Source organism: Elephantulus edwardii, unplaced genomic scaffold (assembly GCF_000299155.1).
Source record: "Elephantulus edwardii isolate Elephantulus edwardi_28Jun2011 unplaced genomic scaffold, EleEdw1.0 scaffold00001, whole genome shotgun sequence".
Lineage (NCBI taxonomy): Eukaryota > Metazoa > Chordata > Mammalia > Macroscelidea > Macroscelididae > Elephantulus > Elephantulus edwardii.
The window spans coordinates 43,778,885-43,799,225 of record NW_006399751.1 but is presented as its reverse complement, the minus strand read 5'-3'; the positions used below and the strand labels follow the sequence as shown (position 1 = coordinate 43,799,225).

The 20,341-nt window shown below is 37.8% G+C and overlaps 1 protein-coding gene across 1 annotated transcript in view; it reads right to left on the bottom strand.

Moving 5' to 3' along the window:
- OLA1 (Obg-like ATPase 1) overlaps positions 1–20,341 on the bottom strand; it is a 211,813-nt gene that overhangs the window by 160,997 nt on the left and 30,475 nt on the right. Inside the window, exons 3-4 of the mRNA XM_006878823.1 lie at positions 12,395–12,538; positions 9,201–9,328 (exon numbers count right to left, since the gene is read on the bottom strand). Coding sequence (XP_006878885.1) covers positions 9,201–9,328; positions 12,395–12,538 — 272 coding nt within the window. The remainder of the gene's footprint in view (positions 1–9,200; positions 9,329–12,394; positions 12,539–20,341) is intronic.

Here is a 20,341-nt window from a genome sequence, read left to right as displayed (position 1 = left end):
TCTTCACTAGACCAACATGCAACATTATGACAGATGGAGAAAAGAATGAACTTGTCAACAACGTCATTTTACTTGGATCCACAATCAATATCCATGGTAGCAGCAGTCAAAAAATCCAAAGTTGAAAGAGGACCCACATCTCACATCATACACAAAAATCAACTCAAGGTGGATCAGAGTCCTGGGAGTAAAGCCCCAAACCCTAAAGTTCATCAGAGACAAAATGTGATCAAGCTTAGATGGCCTAGTCTAGTCTAGTAAAAAAAGACTGCCAAATATAGCTAGAAATACTCAATCTGGAGAGGATAAAATTGATGAATGGGACCTTCTAAAGATTAAATCCTTGTGTGCATCAAAAACTTTAAACAACAGAGTAAAAAGAAAACCAACTGACTGGGAAAACACATTAGGCAATTATCATTTCAGACAAGGGTCTCATTAAAAGTTTACAGAATCCTACAGGGCCTCCATAAGAAAAGACTGATAACACAATTACAAAAATAGGCAAAAGACATGGAAAAACTTTTTACAGAGGAAGATACTTGGATGACAAACAGACACATGAAGAAATGTTTAAAATCACTGAAAGATCACAAAGAGAGATGCCAATTAAAACCACAATGAGATACCATCTCACTCTAGTAGCAGTGGAAAAGTTTGACGGGAAAGCAAGTAATTAATGTTGGAGAGGATGTGGCAAGATAGGAACTCTTATACATTGTTGATAGGAATGTAAAATGGTACAATCACTCTGCAAGGCAGTGGTATTTCCTCAAAAAGCTGAACACAGAAATTCTATATGACACATCTAGTCCACTGCTTGGAATAAAACCTAAGAGAATGAGAACTGAAGCACAAATGGAGACTTGCACAACAATATTCGTAGCAGCATTATTCATCATCACAAGAAAATGGAAACAACCCAATGTCCAACCATAAATGAATGAATTATGAAATTATGGTACAGTCACACGATGGAATACTACATAGTACTCAGGAACAATGCTTTTGTAAATTACCACCTAACTTGGAAGAAACTAGAGAACATTATGCTAAGTGAATTAACTCAGTTCCAAAAGGACAAATACTATATAAGACAATTATTGTAGAATATGTATGAGGATCCAAGGCAGGGAAGGCAGGAGCAGACTGCTGGGGGGGGGGGGGGGGGGGGGTTTAATTTAAGGGGGAAAATTTTTTGGGGGGGGGGTGTGAGTTAATCATAGGGTTGAACAATTTGATGGGTGGAGGGAGGAGTGGGTAAAGGAAATGGGATAATCCAGGATGAAAAACAATGTACTTGTACAAACTTTGTAAGTAAACCAGTATAAAATAAAATTTTATTTAAGTAAAAAAATACAATTAATAAAAAGAAATTTTTTTAAAAGTGTGTTGCATGGGTAAATGTGCTGTCAAGGACCTCTCTAAAGTGCTAAGAACAAGGATGTCAATTTAAAGACTAATTTGTGCCTGATCCAAGGCCACGGTATTTTCAAATGTTCCTAGGATTTGAATGTTGGAATTAGGAAAACCAATGAAACCTTTGACTTGCAATGTTAATAAAAAGTATGGAGTATTCCATGAACTACTAATAGAACAATCGAATGTGTCTTAAAGGAAGTAAACAAACGTACCTTTTGAGGCAAGAAGGTGAAACTGCATCTCACATACTTTGAGTACACTGTGAGCCAGTCTTTGAAAAAAGATAGAAGGTCAGTATAAAAGAGGAAGATGACCAACAAGATGGACTGACACAGTGATTACCACAAAGGGCTTCAGACGACAGCAATAGTGAGAATGGTGCAGGACAGGTTCAGATCTGTTGTTCATAGGGTCACTACAAATCACAGTTAACTTGATGGCGTCTCACAGAAACAACAACATGAACTGGAGCTATAGTATGGAGCTGACACATAGCTGACCCTCCCCTTGGTGTAAGAGGCTGTGAATTGCTCAGTCTTCCCTGCTGGAGTCCCAGGTTGATCTAAACTGATAGAGAGGCATTACCTTTGAGTTAGCAGCACAAATCCCCAAGGAAACACTTTCCTGAAGTATTTCTCAGAGCTCCCTAAAATATACTTCAGAAAAGAAAAATCTAACTTAATTCTCTCTGGAAGTAGAAACTTACTTCCAAATTACTACTCTTTATGCATCAGCAAAGTATCTTAAGTCTACCCTGCAAAGATGCAATTTATTTCAATTTAAAGTTATAAAAGGTATCTCTACTGATACATTATTAGATATATATGAAAAGAAATAATCCATAACTTTTCCTCTTTGCTTTGGTTGCCACAGAGCTATGTGGTGATATTTATATCAATTCTGGTATCATATGAGTTATTACCATGTCTTTAGCCTCCTAGAATTCTAACCATCCTAACCTAATGTCTTTAGCATCCTACCATCCACCCTTCTCTCTTTAATCCTCATTCCTCATAAATTGTTTTTTGTCATTTTTCCTGTTGTTTTAACATATTCGCCTTTCCTTGTAAAACCACTAAAATTCTCTTTAGAAGCTAGCAGAGTAAATTATTACAATTCAAGATAACATAAGAAAATAGCATATTTTAACTATAGTAAATGATATACGGCCAAAACAGCTATTGCCATAATATGTGCAAAGAATTCATAAAAGAAAAGGTAGAATATATAAATCCTTCCACCATTCCCACCAACACTCACATAAGCATACATACACATCCACACCAACTCACCTGAAAATAATAAACTGTATTTGGACCTCTGTGTTTTCTCTGTTAACTCGTTATATACCTTAGAGCTAACAATTCTGCAAATCAGAACATCCTACTGCTTTTTCTAACTTGGGAGCAAAAACCTCATAGCTCAGAAAGTGTAACTCTTGTTTCTATCCTATAAGATCATATCTCTAAAGCATCTGTTGGAAAACTTTAACAAGTTCTATCTATAAATAGCTTGACAGTAGGGGCAGCTACTGCCAAAGGTGCTGTCCTTTAGATAACACACAAATGCCTTAGCTTCCTGTTGAAATATAACTTCAAAACTTCTAATGCCAGCTTTAAAAAGCCAAGGATTCAGTGAAATCAATAGCCTTGTAATGTTCTTTTTAAAAACTAACAATAGGAAGTTACACTATTTCTAAAAATTGATGAAAACAAGTCACTTTGGCTCACTAAATCCTACAAATTAATTCTCTTTTTTAAATAAGACACCTGTTATCAGAGAAGTTTTGAAGGTCTGAATTAAAAAAATAATTTGTTTTCCATAATATGATTGCTTTTCCTACTGTTAATCTCTGACAAACATTCTTAGTGGAAGAGAATTTTGTTTATAGTTGAAAGTCTCATTTCTTAACAAAGTCTCTCAAATTTTGTTTTTCTCCCATTGCCACCAGCAAGTTTTCTGAAATCCAGCCCTCATTACTTCTTTCTCAAATACTACAAAAGCTTCATGTTCTTTCTGTCCCCACATAAACCCATTCTAACCAACTTAGTATAAGTTGGTCTACAGTTACTAGAATATCAACTTGGTTAACTAAGTGGCCTAAACATGCAAAGACTCAAAGTAGATAAAAATCTCAATATATGTCTTAAAGAAATTACAAATTATCTGTACTGATAACTAGAGAGTTGAATCTCACCACAAACATTTTTCAGAGAAAAGGAAGGCATAAAAGAAAGTCTAGTTAAGACAGTCTAGTTAACTCAACTCAATGCCACAGACTTGGAACTGAGTCACTTGAAGCTGATCTTCTGGTGGGTTTTCTGAGGCCATAAACCACACCAGAGGAAAATGCTCATCTTTCTGCCAAGAAGCAGCTGGTGGATTCAAACCACCTGTCTCTAGGTTGGCAGCTCAACTCCCTACCCATTAGGTCACCAGAGTTCCCTATATAACTATATCTGAAATTCAAGAATAATCAAGGTTAATCAGTGATACAAGTTTGAATAATAAACTATGGAGCTGTCTGAGCCTGGGAAAGGTGACAGTAATGTGCCGCATCTTGATAAAGTAGTTAGATACAGGTATGCAGACACATGAACATACCAAACGGTACAATTCAGATTTATGGATGTCTACAGTATTGTATATATTTTTATACCTCATTAAAGAAGAAAGAAAAAAATTATTACCTAACTTGGGAGGGACTGACGAGCATTATGCTGAGTGAACTAACTCAATCCCACAAGGATAAATATTGTATAAAACCGTTATTGTAGAATGAGTATAAGGATTCAGGAGGGGTGGGAGAGACTGGAAGCAGAGGGATGTGGATGTGCATGAGGGGGGATTAATCATTGGGTTGTACAATTTGATTGGGGGTGAGGGAAATTGAAAGAATTTGTTCGAATTTGTATTTGAGTTTTGTAAACAAACTAGTAGAGGAAAATGTTAAAAAGGATAAGTACTTTCTATGTGTAAAACAAGTAGGAAAAAATCAAAACAAAAGAAACAATTTTCAACAATTGGCTTATTATGAATACACCATTCCCATGTGCCTATATATCATGAAGAAAATCTATACATAACAGGCACAGCAAATTAAAGCTTCAAAGTCTGTTTTTTTTTTGTGATCTTCAAGCTTCATATGAGTGACTTACATCTTACTTGTATCCACAATAAACCCTTTAAAAAGCAGGAATGAAGAAATCAAACGACATGTAACAACGGGCAAATGTACTGCCTATGGCACCAGCAGTCAAGAAATCAAAAGGCGAATTGCATTAGGTAAATCTGCTGTCAGGGACCTTTTCAGAGTACTGAGAAGTAATGATATCAGTCTAGAGACTGAGGTGTGCCTAATCCAGTCCATGGTCTTCAAAATTACTTGCTAAGCATCAGAGAGCTGGATAATGACTAAGGAGGATAGAAGAATTATTGATGCTTTTTAGTTGTAATGCTGGAGAAGAGTATCGAACATACCATGGACTGCCAAGGAAACAAATCAGTCTGTCCTGGAGAGGTTGAAACCAAGTTTCTCCCTGGAGGCTAGGATTTTGAGGCTCTGTCTCACATACTTTTGGGCATGTGGCTAGGAGGGACTAATCCTTGAAGAAGGACATCATGCTCAGAAGGGTGGAGGGACAGTGCAGGAGAGGAAGACCCCAGATGAGATGGATTGATAGAGTGACTGGCAATTGGGATAAGTGTGTCAGGAGTCAGCAAGACTGGCTCAGAACAGGGCAGGCTTCAGAGCTATTGTACATAGGGTTGCTATGAGTTGTAGGAGACTTGACAGTATATAAAAACAACAACAGGACCTCCTCAAAGTGTAAAAAGCAGAATGTCACATTATAAATTAAGGTGCTTCAGACCAAAGCCACAGTATTTTCAACTGCTTCATATGCATGTGAAAGTTGAGCAATGACTAAAGTAGAGCAAAGAAATATTGATTCCTCTGAACTGTGGTGCTGCTGAAGAATACTGAATATACATGCCATGAACAAACAAAGGTATCCCAGAAGAAGTATAGCCACAATGTTCCTTATTAGCAAGGATAGCAAGACTTCATCTTATATATTTTGGGCATATTAGGAAGGGCATGTTTTTGGAGAAGGGCATCATGGTTGGAAAAGTAGAATGTCAGGGAAAAAGAGGAAGAACCTCAATGAAATAGAATGACACAGTGACTGGCAACAACAGGCTTATGATTGTGAAGATGACACTGGATTAGGCAGGGTTTCAATCTGTTCTGCACAGAGTTGTTATTGGTCAGGAGCCAATACGACAGCACCTAACAACAGAGCATGGAAGTATTTTTGCCACCAAGGGATTCTGCCAATTAAACTGAATACAACAACCAAACATCTAGCAAGCGGTTCCCATGCCTTCTATCACATCTGTCCTATCAATCTTCATTCCTGATAGAGGTACCCAATTCATAAAAATGTCAAAAAATCAATTCATTATGTCTCTCTCAAAACTTATTAGTCCCTTCTATATGTAACTTTTCAGTGATTGGCATTCTATTTTCTTCAAAAGATCCTGTGCAGACACTCGGAATCACACTTGACTTTATCCTATCATTTCAATGCTAATATCAGTCACAGAACAGTAGAAAAGCAAGTGTAAGAAAAAGGTAGAGGCATTCTCCAATGTATAAGCTTAGTAATATTTCTGTATATACTGAATAATGAGTAAGGTCATGGTGACCTTATTCTCTGCCTGCACGATACAGTCTTCCAGAAAATCCTTCTACCAATGGTGAAGCATACTCTCTTGTTGCTTCTCAAACTACATGTGATGAGCTTTTATACTGTGACTGTTTTCTGTAAAACAGTAAAAATTATTTACTAGGTGCCATGGATTGAATTATGTTTTCTCCCTACCCCCAAATGTATGTCAAATTGGTTAGGTATAATTCTCAGTATAATGCAATTATTTTATGTGTTATAAATCCAAACTTCTATGTTAATGAGGTCAGATAAGAGGCAATCATGCAATGTTGTAGTCATTCCCCATGATGTGGTCTGGTATAATCAAGCTATTGGGTTCAACAACCTTAATCAGGTCATAGTCTTGACTAGATGTTAGGAGTGTTTCACCGGAGAGTAGTCTATACCATCTTTTTAATATTTCCATTCTGTTAGTTGTTTCCATTGATCTAACTTCCTTTCCCTTCTAAACATTGCTTTTGGGGGTCTCATATAGTTAATTACTTAGGGAAGTACATTACTAACAGGGAGTATGTTTGTTTTATAAGTCAATAAAAATTATTTACTGAAAAATTACTTGGTTGAAAGGTGAACTGCAAAAATAGTTTGATTCCAAGTTTAAAGGGTATCTTGGAGCAATAGTCTCAGAAGTTCCTCTAGTCTCTGTCAACCTGAATTTTTTTTAGAAATTCAAATTTTATTTTCTATTTTTCTCCTTCTACTGAATTCCTCTACCACTTATCTATATATTGTATATTATCTGTTCAATGGTATCTATCAAGTCTGTCATACTGTGGCTACTCGCATGTTGCTATGATGTTGGAATTATGCCACCAGTATCTCATCAGTCACCCAGCCTCAATACCAGCACACAGATTTTAGAGTAGCTTCCAGACTAAGAAAGAATAGGAAGACTGATAGGTTATATCCACTTTTGAAATAAGCAGCCCTTAAAAACAGCAGCTGAGCATCCTCCAATATAGGCTTCAGGTTGAAAGACGCTAAAAATACAAATGGGTAAGAGCTGCTTCCTCAAAGTAGTTGTTGAGTACAGCTGAGTCGGAATCAATATACACTGCTGACCCTCCTGTGAGTTTTCAGAGACAGTATTCACATGAAAGATTGTCCATCTTTCTCCAGTGGAGCAGCTGGTGGATTTTAACCTCATAGGATGGCAGCACAATTCCTTAAAACTAAGTCATCAGAGCTCCTTCCTCAATGTTGTGGTGGTGGTGGTATACCATCGAGCTGGAACTAATCCATAGCTGATCCACCAACAGGTTTTTCAGAAGCAGTAAATCACACGAGAGGGTTCTGCTCATCTTTCGCCTGTGATGTAGCTGGTAGATTCAAACCATATGCCTTTGGGACTGCAGCGCAGTTTCTTACTACTATGCCACCAGAGCTCCTCAGAGTGGAATCTACCATAATAATGCAGATGGAATAAAGCTTGTACCTTCATTTGCTAATGTAATTAGACTCAAAATAAGGGGGGAAAGCTGCAAATTCCATTAATAACTAGAACATGGAAATGAATCAGTCTTAGAAAATTTTTAACAGAGCAAAGATTTTGAGCACCGCACAAGATCAGCCAAGGTTTCAATCTGTTGTTCATATGGTTGGAACAAAGTAATCTATTTGACAGCACCTAATAACAACACTGTCCCCCTAGTCAGAACAGTCAGTACTGGTAGCCAGGAAGTATCTAGTTTCAACTTAGAAGAGGCTAGGTTTCCTGAAGACTAAGCTTCTTCTTTGAGGCCTTTCATTTCCTTCATTCTCTTTTTTTCCTTTTTCTTTTTTAATTGGGTTTGCTTACAAAGTTTGTATACATTGTGGTTCACACTATTCTTTATTCCCATTGTGTTTCATAGTCATCCCCATCCATTATGTTGTATAAAATTAATCATCATTGGACCTTGCCCATCATTACCCTGTCTTTTTGCCCAGATCCTTCCCATTTACCCAAGAAACTATGCAATCTTGTGGTTTCACCCCTACCTATCCTCACCTCTCTGCTTACCTTCCCTTTGAGTTCCCATACATGCTTTATTATCCTACTATTTTTACAATAATGGTCTTATGCAGTATTTGTTCTTATGAGAATGAGTTCATTCAGTGTAATACTCTCCAGCCTCCTTCATTCTCTTTTGCTCCACAAAAGTAGAGACCACAAGACTTGGACACTACTTACCTAATAAGGATGCAGAACATTATGTTTGTGAATAATTTTATGTCTACTGATGAAATTGTGCCCTGAACTTTGATCTCAAATTTATTGGTAAATAACATTTTAAAAGCAAATGTACAAAGAATACTTCATTATTAGATTCAAATAACAGGTGAAGTACTCAATTTACGAAAAAAATTTCTGAATGCTCACTCTCAATGAACAATAACAAAACCACTAAACCAGTCTATGTGCGGGCCCTTCCTCTACCTTTTAATTGCTTCATTTGCATTAATTTTCTCATCATAGTACTATTATCATAAAGTACAGCCTTAACTTGAGCTTTCCCGTAAATCCTTCTATTTGGTCAGACTATTAATGTTTTGTGGGAGAAAGATGGGCAATCTCCCCCAGAGATTTACTGCCTCTGAAAACTCACTGGAAGGTCAACTAAAGGTTGGTTCTTATACTGAATGAAAACATTAATGCTTTAGACTCTCAACAGTTCTACTTATTTTCCTCAATATACATGGCTAGTGGATTAAGTCGGTTTTTTATTTCATTCATTTTAAGCTAGATACCTCTCCTCTAAAATGATGAAATCACCCTCCTCTATCAATCCTGCCTTCTTAACACAAGGATTAAGCAAAAACGTAAAATAATTTTGCAACTTAAAAAAAATGTAAAAATGCCTTTACAATCAATAAAAATACTTTCACAGGGAAAAAACATTTCTAATTGGATCTAATCCAGAACAGAAAACTTTCAACTAGAACAGATGATCAATACAGCATGTTTGTTATAGAATAAACCTTCACAAATCTGTATTCATTTTATTTGTGCAACAACAGAAAGCGCAGATCTTAATTAATCAATTAAATAAGCAATGTACTTACGGGTTAGATGAAAGATTCCATCACAGGCACTAATATGAGATAAAAAGGCATTTCCCAGACCCTGGCCATTGTGAGCTCCTTTTACAAGGCCGGCTATATCTACTACATTTAGAAAGGCAGGGATTTTGCTGAAAAAAGAAAATATGGTTTTATTTTAAAATAGCACTAAGGATCAGTTTATTAACCAAATTATTTCTTCAAATCTTTTATATACATCTTCTAGAACAAATTTAGAAGGCACTCAAAAATTTGACACATTAATTTTTAAAAAGTCAAATAGTCTTTCAAGATATTCGTATTTTCAAGCCTAGAAAAAAGGAAGAAACACATTACAAGGGAGAATAGATGTTTTCTGTGCCTCTAAATATTAAAATGCAGAATATTTACTATAAATTTCTATTGGCACATGCACATAAACAATATTGATATGAAGCAAGGTATTCATCATGGAATAAGACAAATTAGTTTGTGCCAAGCACTATACTAAGTACATCACATGTACTGTCTCATTTAAAACTTCAAAATAATTCTACAAGGTATACTACTCATTAGTCCCACTTTACAGATCAGAAAATTGCACTTCACAAGAAAAGAGTAATCTACTGCTATAGTTATGTATAAGACTATATCCTTGTATTCCTTAAATACAAATAAAGACATGCAATGTCATGCAATATGAGGTCTACAACTTATTCTGAAAGGTCTGGCAAAATCTGATGATGTGATTTCTCTAACTTTTATAGAAATTTGAAGTTATCTGACTGAGGAGCCTTCCAGGATACAATATGAGTATCAAAATGGATAACTATAGTGACAGATTGTAATCCACTGAATAATGATGATATAAAATACATAAATGAAGAAGGCTATTCCTTATATTGCCAACTAATAAATGAAGACTGGATGGCAGAATTACAAAATCACTATTTCATTTTAAAAAAACCACAAAACCAATGAATATTCACACTAGAGGATAAAAGTAGACAGAAGTGAATACACCAAACTAAAAAACAAATCATAGGAATTGCTGACAGACTGGATGTATGGATGGGAATAGAGAAGAATCAAGAATAATCTTGGGCTCTGACTTTAGTAACTGAGGACGTAAGGGTGCTATTTATTGGGTTATGAAAGCAATGAAGAAAAGCAAGGCAAGTCAGGGTGAAATGAAGAGGTCCATTTTGGACATATAAACTCTGAGGCATCTATTTAGCCACTGAAGTGTGAAGAAGACAGACAGAAGTTTGAAGTGCAGTAAAGTCCAGGGCCAGAGAAAGATATTTAAGATTTTTCATCAGCACACTTAAAAGAGTGAAAAACAAACTAAATTCTCAATAGTAAGGAAAAGACATATGAACCATGTTATATGCATCCAATACAAAGTTCAAATTTTATAAAATAAAAACAGTAGTAATAGCACTTAAGTTTGTATTTATTCATCTAGAAAGATATTAATAATATCTATGCTAAGTCAAGAAAGTGTTATAATTCTGCAAGAAAGTGTATACTTATTCAGGAAAAAGTATGGAACGTTTCCCTCTAAAATGTTTATAGGTCATATCAAGACTGAGAAGCCCTGGTGACATATTGCATTAACTCATTTCAAGTCAGCAGTTCAAATTCATAGCCATTCATAGGGAAAAAGATGAAGCTGTTTCCTCTCATAAGGATTTACAGCTAAAAAAAAACCCAAATAAGGTGTTTTTTCAATGCTGTATATCGTCAAGTGAGTACCAACTCAAAGCTAACCCTCCAGTGAGTTTTCAGAGGGAATAAACAGAACAGAAGGAGACTATCTTTATCCCATGGAGCAGCAGGCAGATTAAAAACTGCATGTCTGGGTTGGCACTGCAACTCCTCACCACTAAGCCATCAGAGCTCCCCTCATGGGCCAGCATGAGTAGGTATCAACTCCATAGCAGTGGGTATGTTTTTGATATCATATATCTCTTTATACAATCCCTATTTTATGAACTTCCTACAATGAACCTATATGATCTTGATTTTTATCCTTAATAAATCAGCTATACTTATTTTTCCTAGTTAGTAATATAACCCATGTTTCTTCGTTAAAGGAGAGGATCAAGCAAAAGAGAAGAAAACCCTCAATGAGATGGACTGACACAGTACTATACCACAATGGGCTCAACTGTGTCACTGAAGATGAGGATGGCACGGGATAAGTGAGGATTCTGGCACAGGATAAGTGAGGATTATTCATAGGGTCACCATGAGTCATATTTGACAGCACCTAACAACATGTTTACTGTAAAAAATTAAAACATATGCAAGCTCTGGTGGCCTAGTGGCAAGAAGCTACACAGCAATTTCAGAGGTGAGTGGTTCGAATCCACCAGATGCTCTGTTGGAGGAGTGAAAATCTTCTCCTGTACCAGTCAGATCCGATTTGAGGGTACACACAATTTTTTTTTTAATTAAAATATAGAAAGTATAAGAAATCAAGTAAAAATCACCTGAAGTTCCAGTATTCAAAGATAACTGTCAACTAATTTATAATCTTTATTAACATATTTTCCTAGGCATGTTGTTGTTATGAGCTCTCGAGCTTCCTGCGACCCATAGCAACCCTATGTACAACAGCTGGGAAGCCTGCCCTGTCCTGAGCCAGTCTCACTGACTCTGACACACCAACTCCCATTGCCCCAGTTATTGTATCAATCCATCTCATCTGGGGTCTTCCTCTCCTGCACTGTCCCTCCACCCTTCCAAGCATGATGTCCTTCCCTAAGGATCGGCACCTCCTGGCCCGAGCAACACTCCAGGGCAGGACTGTTCCACAGGGTCTCAAAGGCTGTAATCTTTACATGAGTAGAGTCTTTCTTCCACATCATTCTTCTACAGAGTACATGATGAATTTGTATCCCCAACTTTTCAGCTAGCAGTCACGTGCTTAACCAATGAATCACCAAGGCTCCTTACAGATACACATACAAACACAGAATCATTTAACACAGACAATTCCTTCTATTTTGTACCCCTCATAAAAGCTAACTGTAAAAATAGCAGATCTTTCCTTACTCTTCTGCCTTCTCCATGCTGTTACTTTGATAAACCACTTAAAACAATAATGCTACACGAATTCTGAAAGAAAAATCCTTCTACATGATTTTAAACTTATCGTATTTATTTACTCAATCTATAAAGGACCACCAAATAAATAAAGATGTTCTTACCTTGCTGGTTTGTGGTACTGGCAAAGAAAATCAAACCTCTCATCTGGCACAGGTACTCTACTCTCATTTGGATCAATCGTGCAGAATGGGAAGTTTTCTGCTGAAGCCTGACTATTGGTTAATACATTGAAGAAAGTTGATTTCCTAAAAAAAAAAAAAATAATAATAAATAAATAAATAAAATATACAAATAAATAAAAAACCGTTTGAATCAATTCTTTGGTTAACACATTTAAAGGGGGGGAGGGGAAGAGGTCACTCCAATTCCAATGCTTAAATAAAACGGAGGAGTAAAAAGTCATGAGAGGCACAAAGAATTTTTTTTACTAATAGGAATGAATGAAAGCTTCAATACTACAGCTTATGACTTATAATTATGTTTCTATTTCAGTCTATTTCAAACTTAGAAAACATGTTCTCAAAGAATGTTTGTTATAAATGATAGCTAGAGTCTCAAAATATTTTATTCATAAAACCCCAAAAGAACAAATATGATTTCACCTGTATCTAGCAGAATCTTTTCTTTCTTTTTTAAGGCTGTGTTGTCGTTGTTGTGTACCACTGAATCAGATCCTACTGGCTAGCAGAATCTTTTCTAAAATAAAGAGTTGTTATATACCCTTGAGTCAGAATTGGCTCATGGCTTTTCAGAGACAGTGAATCACATGGGAGGAAACTGTCCATCTTTCTCTCCCACAGAGCAGTTGGTAGATTTGAACCACATGCCTTTGGACTAGCAGCATAGCTCTTTACTTTTAGACCACAAGCGTTATAAATATAGAAAGGTGAACATCTACTTAGTTGAATAATTTCCTCAGCATTAAGGGAACAGACAGCACCTGTCTCCTAGGATATGAGAGGCAGGCACTTAGACTTCCTTAGTCACTGAAGAAAAATTACAAATAATGAATTGGTCAATAATTTTCATTCCATCACCTATCCATGTGCCTTACTCTTGTGGCTTGTATATTGCTGTGATGCCTGAAGCTAGGTCATCAATATTTTAAATACCAGCAAGGCCACCCATGGTAGACAAGTTTCAGCAAAGCTAACAGACTAAGAGAGATTAGCAAGAAACCTCTGCAATCTATTTCTGAAATTAGCCAATGAAAACCTTATAGAACACAACAGAAAACTGCCCTACTAGGTTGCCCATTAGGATGGATCAATCATTCTTGGAGGACATGTTTGGTGAAGCTGAGGGCCATGGAGGCCAGAGACCCTCAGCTCTGCCTTTGGCAGCTGTAAGGGTAACAGGGACCAGGCATTCTGTAAGGTCACGGGAGCAGAAGTCAATGTGACCACCACCAGCAATAATAGTCATTACTGTCTGATTCTGAACAGTAGCTCAGTACGTAACCACGGAGCCAAGAGAGCTTCTTAAATCATAAATTACTCAATCCCTCTTCTGACCTATTGATATAGATTCCTGTACTTTTAAAAACATCTCAATTGATTCAGATGTTGAACCCACAGGGGTATAATCAGACTCTATAAAGAAATCACAAAATAAGATTGTTAGAGAATTTAAACATGTAGCCTCTAAGTACCTGGTAACAATCCCATAATTCCAGGAGTGATAATTATGAGGAAATTCCTGTTTTCTATAAAGTTAGCGTTCCAATTTAACCCTGTTGAGATACATGTTACAGTAACCCAAACCCACTCAATTCCAGCTCATAACAACGTTCATCACGTTTCCAAAGCTGTAAACCTTCCCAGGTGGAGACTTGTCCATCCTTCTCCCACAGGGTGGCTGGTGTTTTCTAACCAGTCTTTCTGATCTTTTGATTAGCAGCCCAACACAATCCGCACTATGCCATCAGATATCCTTAAATGTCATAGTACTTAATTTAAGATAATCTCTATATTTGTAAAGTTACAGACCATCTACTTCCAAAATTACGCTGAAGCGTTATAAACACTGACATAAACAATTAAGCAGATAATTTTTTTAAAATAACTCATGCAGACTATAACTCATTGCTGTAGAGTCCATTCTAACTCACAGAGATCCTACAGAATTTCGCTGTCCTACAGATTCCAAGACTGTAAATTTTTATTTTATAATTTTTTTAATTATTATTTTTTGTGCGTGTACCATCAAATCAGATCTGACTGGTACAGGGGGAGACTGCCCCTCCTTCTCCAGCACAGCATCAGGTGGATTCAAACCGTGTGCTTCTGGGACTGCAGTGCAGCTTCTTGTCACTAGGCCACCAGAGCTCCTAAGACTAATTTTTTTTTTATTTCAATGAACATCTACAGAGATTTTAGAATTCCATTCATTCATTGTTCACTTTTCTCCACCCCCCCCACCCCCGTTCGCTCCTCTCCTTGAAAAGCAAAAGAAGTCATTCTCCTACACAGTGGCTAGTAAGTTCGAACTGTCAAATGCTAAACCACTATATTATCAGGGTTCCCTACATTCAGATGATGAACTCTGAATGCCATTGACCACTAAAAATAATCAGCACTTCAGAAAAAGGTCTACATCCAAGTCTAGGACAAAAACTACACAGGATGCAACTGTGTGCAACAACTTCAAATACAAAATCAGGGCAAAGCCAATTCCTAGTAGATGATGTCAAATAATATCAGATTCCTACATTCTCTAGGCTGCTGTACTACTCCATTTCTGATACTAGCCACTCTCATACCATTTACCACCCCTCCCACACCTATTTGGGTTCAGCAATTTGCTGCAATGTCTCACAGAACTCATGAGGTATACAGTTGAGTTGGTTTATTAAAGACAGAGTACAATTCGGGATCAAGATCAACAGTTTACCACTTGGGATCTCAATCTGGAAACACAAAGAAGACTCCTTTCTTCAATGTAGGAAAGCTCTCTGCTTTTCTTGGCTCCCTTAGGACAGGCATGTCTAAGCCCCATCAGGGCAGGCTCCTCTCGGGCCTCTCATGTGTCCCTGCCAAGTCTGTCACTGGGTCCCGTGCAGGGCTGTCACTGCCAGCTCAGCTGCTGGGCTGCTCTCGAGTCTCTTAATGTCTTTAGTCATACAGCCACTGACTATGTGTGAGCTCCTTCAGGAGGTTCCTTGCCTCCCCTCTCTTTCTGCTTCTTCCTGTAGCTTCCTATCCTGCTATTTGATGCTGGTTTTGTTTTGTGGTGTGATTTAAAAAAAAAAAAAAAAAGAAAAAGAAAAACCCTATGCATTGGTAGCCTATATAAACCCAACTCTGTCAGTTTCAAGGCACAGCTCCTGCCAGTGAGAATGACAATCTGACCAAATCCTTCTTGGTAGGTCCCAAATCATTCATTTGTATAATAAGTTATTTCACTTGAACAGTCCATAGTCACTATTTCTATGAGCTACTGACGAATCTGAGGAGCACAGGTGGCACAGCAGCTAAACTACCCAACTACTAGCCAAGAGTCAGCAGTTCAAATCGACCAGCCATTTCATGAGAAGAAAATGCATCAGTCAGCTTCCATAAAGATTTACAACCTTGGAAATGCAAAGAGGAAAAAAAATAAATAAATGCTATGGGTAAGGTCTACTTTATTCTATAGAGTTGTATAAATTGATATCAAATTCAAAGCAACGAAATTTTTACAATTGCTAGGGGATTCTGTCTTTGTTTTTAAGGAGAGTCCCATGAAAAGCATCTGGACCCAATCTGAATAAGCCCACTGGTCAAAGATGGGCCAATGAACATTAAAACCAGACAAAATAGGTTGAAATAAATCATTTTATATACATGACCTACTAATTCTCAACAAAACAAAAAAACTCTCGCTGGCAATCTTTTAAGGATAATAGATATTTTGAAAGCTAGTAAAGACTTTTATCAGTATCATTCATACATAAGCTGACTTTCAAAGCAGTCAAAGAATTAATGATAAGATTATTTCATAGATAATCCAACCAATAATTAAGAATGTAATAAAAGATTAGAACATCAGCATTTTGCCACAATTAATTTTGCCATAATTAATAGATCTGGGTTATGATAACCAATGACTTTAAAATAAAAGGCAGGGGCAGGGGGAGTAGATTGCTTCTTCTGTCAAAAGTATACATACATGTCACATAAAATTAAACTTTAAATTGTACTTCTAACCTAAAGGTCAGCTATTCAAATCCATTAGCCACTCAGCAGACAAAGAGGGAGAAAGTCTTCTGTAAAGACTTAGTCTTAGAGGGCTGCTTTGAATCTGAACCATGCTACAGCTGTGGATTTTTTTAGGGGTGGGTGGGGGGAGGTGGCTTATAGGAAATATACAGGACAGAAAATATATTCAATAATAATATAAAAATATAATCCAAACAGGTATGTGAAAATCAAAATTTGATCTTAAATCTATTCCACCTGAATTTAAAAAACATTTTAAGAATACATTGGAAGCATTTAACACCAATGATCTAAGACCAGAGGAGTTGTGGGATGGCAACGTAGATACCATTCATGAACAGAGCAAAAGGTCACTCATAATAATAGAGGAGCAAGAACCAAAACAGACATCAGAAGAGACCTTGAAAACTGCACTAGAGCATTGAGAAGCCAACATAAAAAGAAGGAATGTTGACGTAAAGAGCTAAACAGAATTATCTCAAAGGACGGTTTGAGAAGACAAAGCAAACTATTGTAACAGAATAGGCAGAAATCTAGAACTAGAGAATAAAAAGGGAACAACTTTCTCAGTATTTCTCAAGGTGAAAGAACTGAATAACAAATTCAAACTTTGAGTTGCAATACTGAGAGATGCTACGGGCAATATAATGAATGATCCAGGAAGCATCAAAAGATGATTGAGAAAATATACAAAATCACTGTATCAAAAAAAATTGGCTGACATTGAAATATTTCAGATCAGTCAGTGGAAAGGAAGGAAGGAATTCAAACTGCCCTGAAGGCACTGGCAAAAAATAAGGCCCCAGGAATTCATGGGATACCAATTTCCATGTTTCAAATGACAGATGCAGTCCTGAACACATTCTCACCAGACAATATCAAGGAATTTGGAGGACAGCTGTCTGGCCAATTGATTGGAAGAGACCCAAATTTGTTCCCATTCCCAAGAAATGTGATCCAACAGAATGTGGAAATTATCAATATTATCAGTATCACATGTAAGCAATAACAATGCTAAAGATTATTCAAAAACAGGTACACTAGTACACAGAGAAATGCCAGAAGTTCAAACTGGATTTAGAAGAGGCCATGTTGTTGTGCCATCAGGTCACCTGTGACTCATAGAGACCCTGGGCACAGCAGCTCTATAAACCCTGCTCTATCCCTTATCAATCTCATTGTCTCCGACACACCTATCCCTATTACCCCAGTCACTGAATCAATCCATCTCATTGAGGGTCTTCCTCCCCTGTTCTGTCCCTCCAGCCTCCCAAGCATGACGTCCCTCTCCAAGGACTGATCCCGCCTTACAACATGTCCAAAGTATGTCAGATGAAGCTTCAGAATCCTTGCCTCCAATGCAACCTGGCTTCACCCTCTCCAAGATGAACTTGTTCGTTCTCCTAGCAGTCCACAGTATATTCAATACTCTTCTCCAGAACCACAGCTCAAAGGCATCAACTCTCCTTCTATCATCCCTACTCACTGTCCAGCTCTGTGATGCATAGTGAGTAATTGCAAAGACTATGGCCTTTATCAGGCACACCTTAGTCTCCAGACTGACATCATTGTTCTTCAGTACTTTGGAGAGGTCTCTAACAGCAGACTTTCCCAGTGCAATTCATCTTTTGTATTTCCTGGCTGCTAGTACCAAGAGTGTTGATTGTAGAGCCAAGCAAACTGAAGCTGTCAACAATCTCAATCTCTTCACCATCTATCATGATGTTGAGAATTGGCAGAAAAGGCCATAGCACCAAGGATATCACTACTAATATCAGATGGATGCTGGCTGAAAGCAAGAAAAACCAGAAAAATGTCTATTTGTGCTCTACTGACTATGCAAAGGCATTTGACTGTGTGGACAGTAACAAATTATGGCTAACAATGAGAAGAATGAGAATCCTAGAATACTTAATTGTGCTTGTGACCAATAGGGTACTTACTGTGTGAACAGAGCAAGGGAATGCCACATGGCTTAAAATTAAGAACAGCATGTATCAGGATTCTATCCTTTCTCCATACCTATACAATCTGTATACTGAGCAAATTCTTCAAAAAGCTGCACTCTATGAAGAAGGAATGTGGCATCAGGATAGAAGGAAGACTCATCAACAACTTGCATTAATTATGCAGATGACACAATCCTTCTTACTGAAAATGAGAGTGACTTGAAGTATTTGCTGCACAAGGTCAAAGAATACATCCTTCAATACTGATTGTATCTCAATGTCAAGAAAACAACATCATCATGACAGATGGAGAGAAGAAAAAACTGTCAATTCCTCTTGCTTGGATCCACAATCCATATATATGTGGTTCCAGCAGTTAGGAGATCAAGAGATGTAATGAACTGTTCTCACGGGATGCAGTGCTTTTCTAATGGGACATGGCTCTTCTTGTGGGACACAGCTCATCAGGGACCTTACCATCTCTGCTGCAAAACTCTAAAGCCTGTGTGGGATGGCAAGCCCACAAACGTCTTCCAGCCATCACTTACCCAGAGTCTTCTAAACGCTGTGGCCCAGCCCAGGCACACTCACACTCTGGAAGGCAACAGAACCACTGTCAGCCAGGTTAAGGGGCTGCAGTTTCATGCCCAGCTGCCACCTCCATTTTCTAGGGATAGGAGCATCAATATCACAGGAACTTTGGGGGAAACACTGTTGTCTAGCTACACCATCGGGGATCCCTTAAGCTCAAGCTGAAGGGGCCAGGACAGCCCAAACTGGGCAAAGATACCATTTCTGGAAGGAAACAATAGGCTTCCTGGTTTGTCATTCAGGTGCTTCAGGGGATACACTCCTGGCTAGCTACACCATGGGGGATCCCTTAAGCTCAAATAGAAGGAGCTGGGACAGCCCAAGCTGAGCGAAAATGCCATTTCTGAAAGGGAACAACAGGCTTCCTGGTTCGCCATTCATGTACTTTAGGGGAAACACTGCTGCTCAGCTACAAGAAGAAGGGAGCACAAATATACTATGGCCATATTCTGGATCACTACATTGTTACAACAACCTAACACCTACTATGAAAAGATTCACATAATGTCAAGAAAGCAGCAGTCTGGCTCAGCCATCATGAAGAAAAAAAAAAAATAACCCTTCTAATAAAGCAGACCAAATGAATACCCCAGATACAACCAGAAGAAACCTGATGATGTGGAGTTATCTGAACAGCTACAGAAGAAAATGCAAATGAGGGAAGATATAATGGAAGCCATTAAAAAGAGCAAATACCGGAATCGGGACACACCCCTGCAGCTCTGACCCACGACCCCCAGACCCCCATCTTCAGGTATCGCATTGCTGCCCCCCCCCCAGCTCTGAACCTTGGGACTGGCCAAGGGCTGTGCGCAGACGCAGTGAACGGTGGGAGTGGACTTGAATCGGGACACACCCATGCAGCTCTTAAAGAAAAGGGCTTAAAGAAAAGGGGAAAAAAAAACCCCAAAAAACAAAAACGAAACAAAAAACCACACAGAAGAACAAAAAAATATAAACCAAATTTATAGCATATTTCAACAGCACTTGAAAAAAGTTGCCCAATATTGAAGATTTAGTTTCTTTAGACTACAAACTGCTGTTTGGCCCTACCACATTGGTCCCATCAACCTACGAAAAGGAAGGTAGTGGACATCTTTATAGAGAAGTAGTGACATCAAACCAAGAACCAACTAACACCTTCATTTTCAACAACTCTTCCACTTCAATGTCTCGAAAGAAACAGGGTACCGTACTCACCGCGCAAGCCCAGAACAAGATATGTCCCCCCAAAAATGACACAGTAGCAATGGATTTCATGAAGCCAGAAAGTTTGATGGAACTTTCTGATGCAGAATTTAGAAAAAAG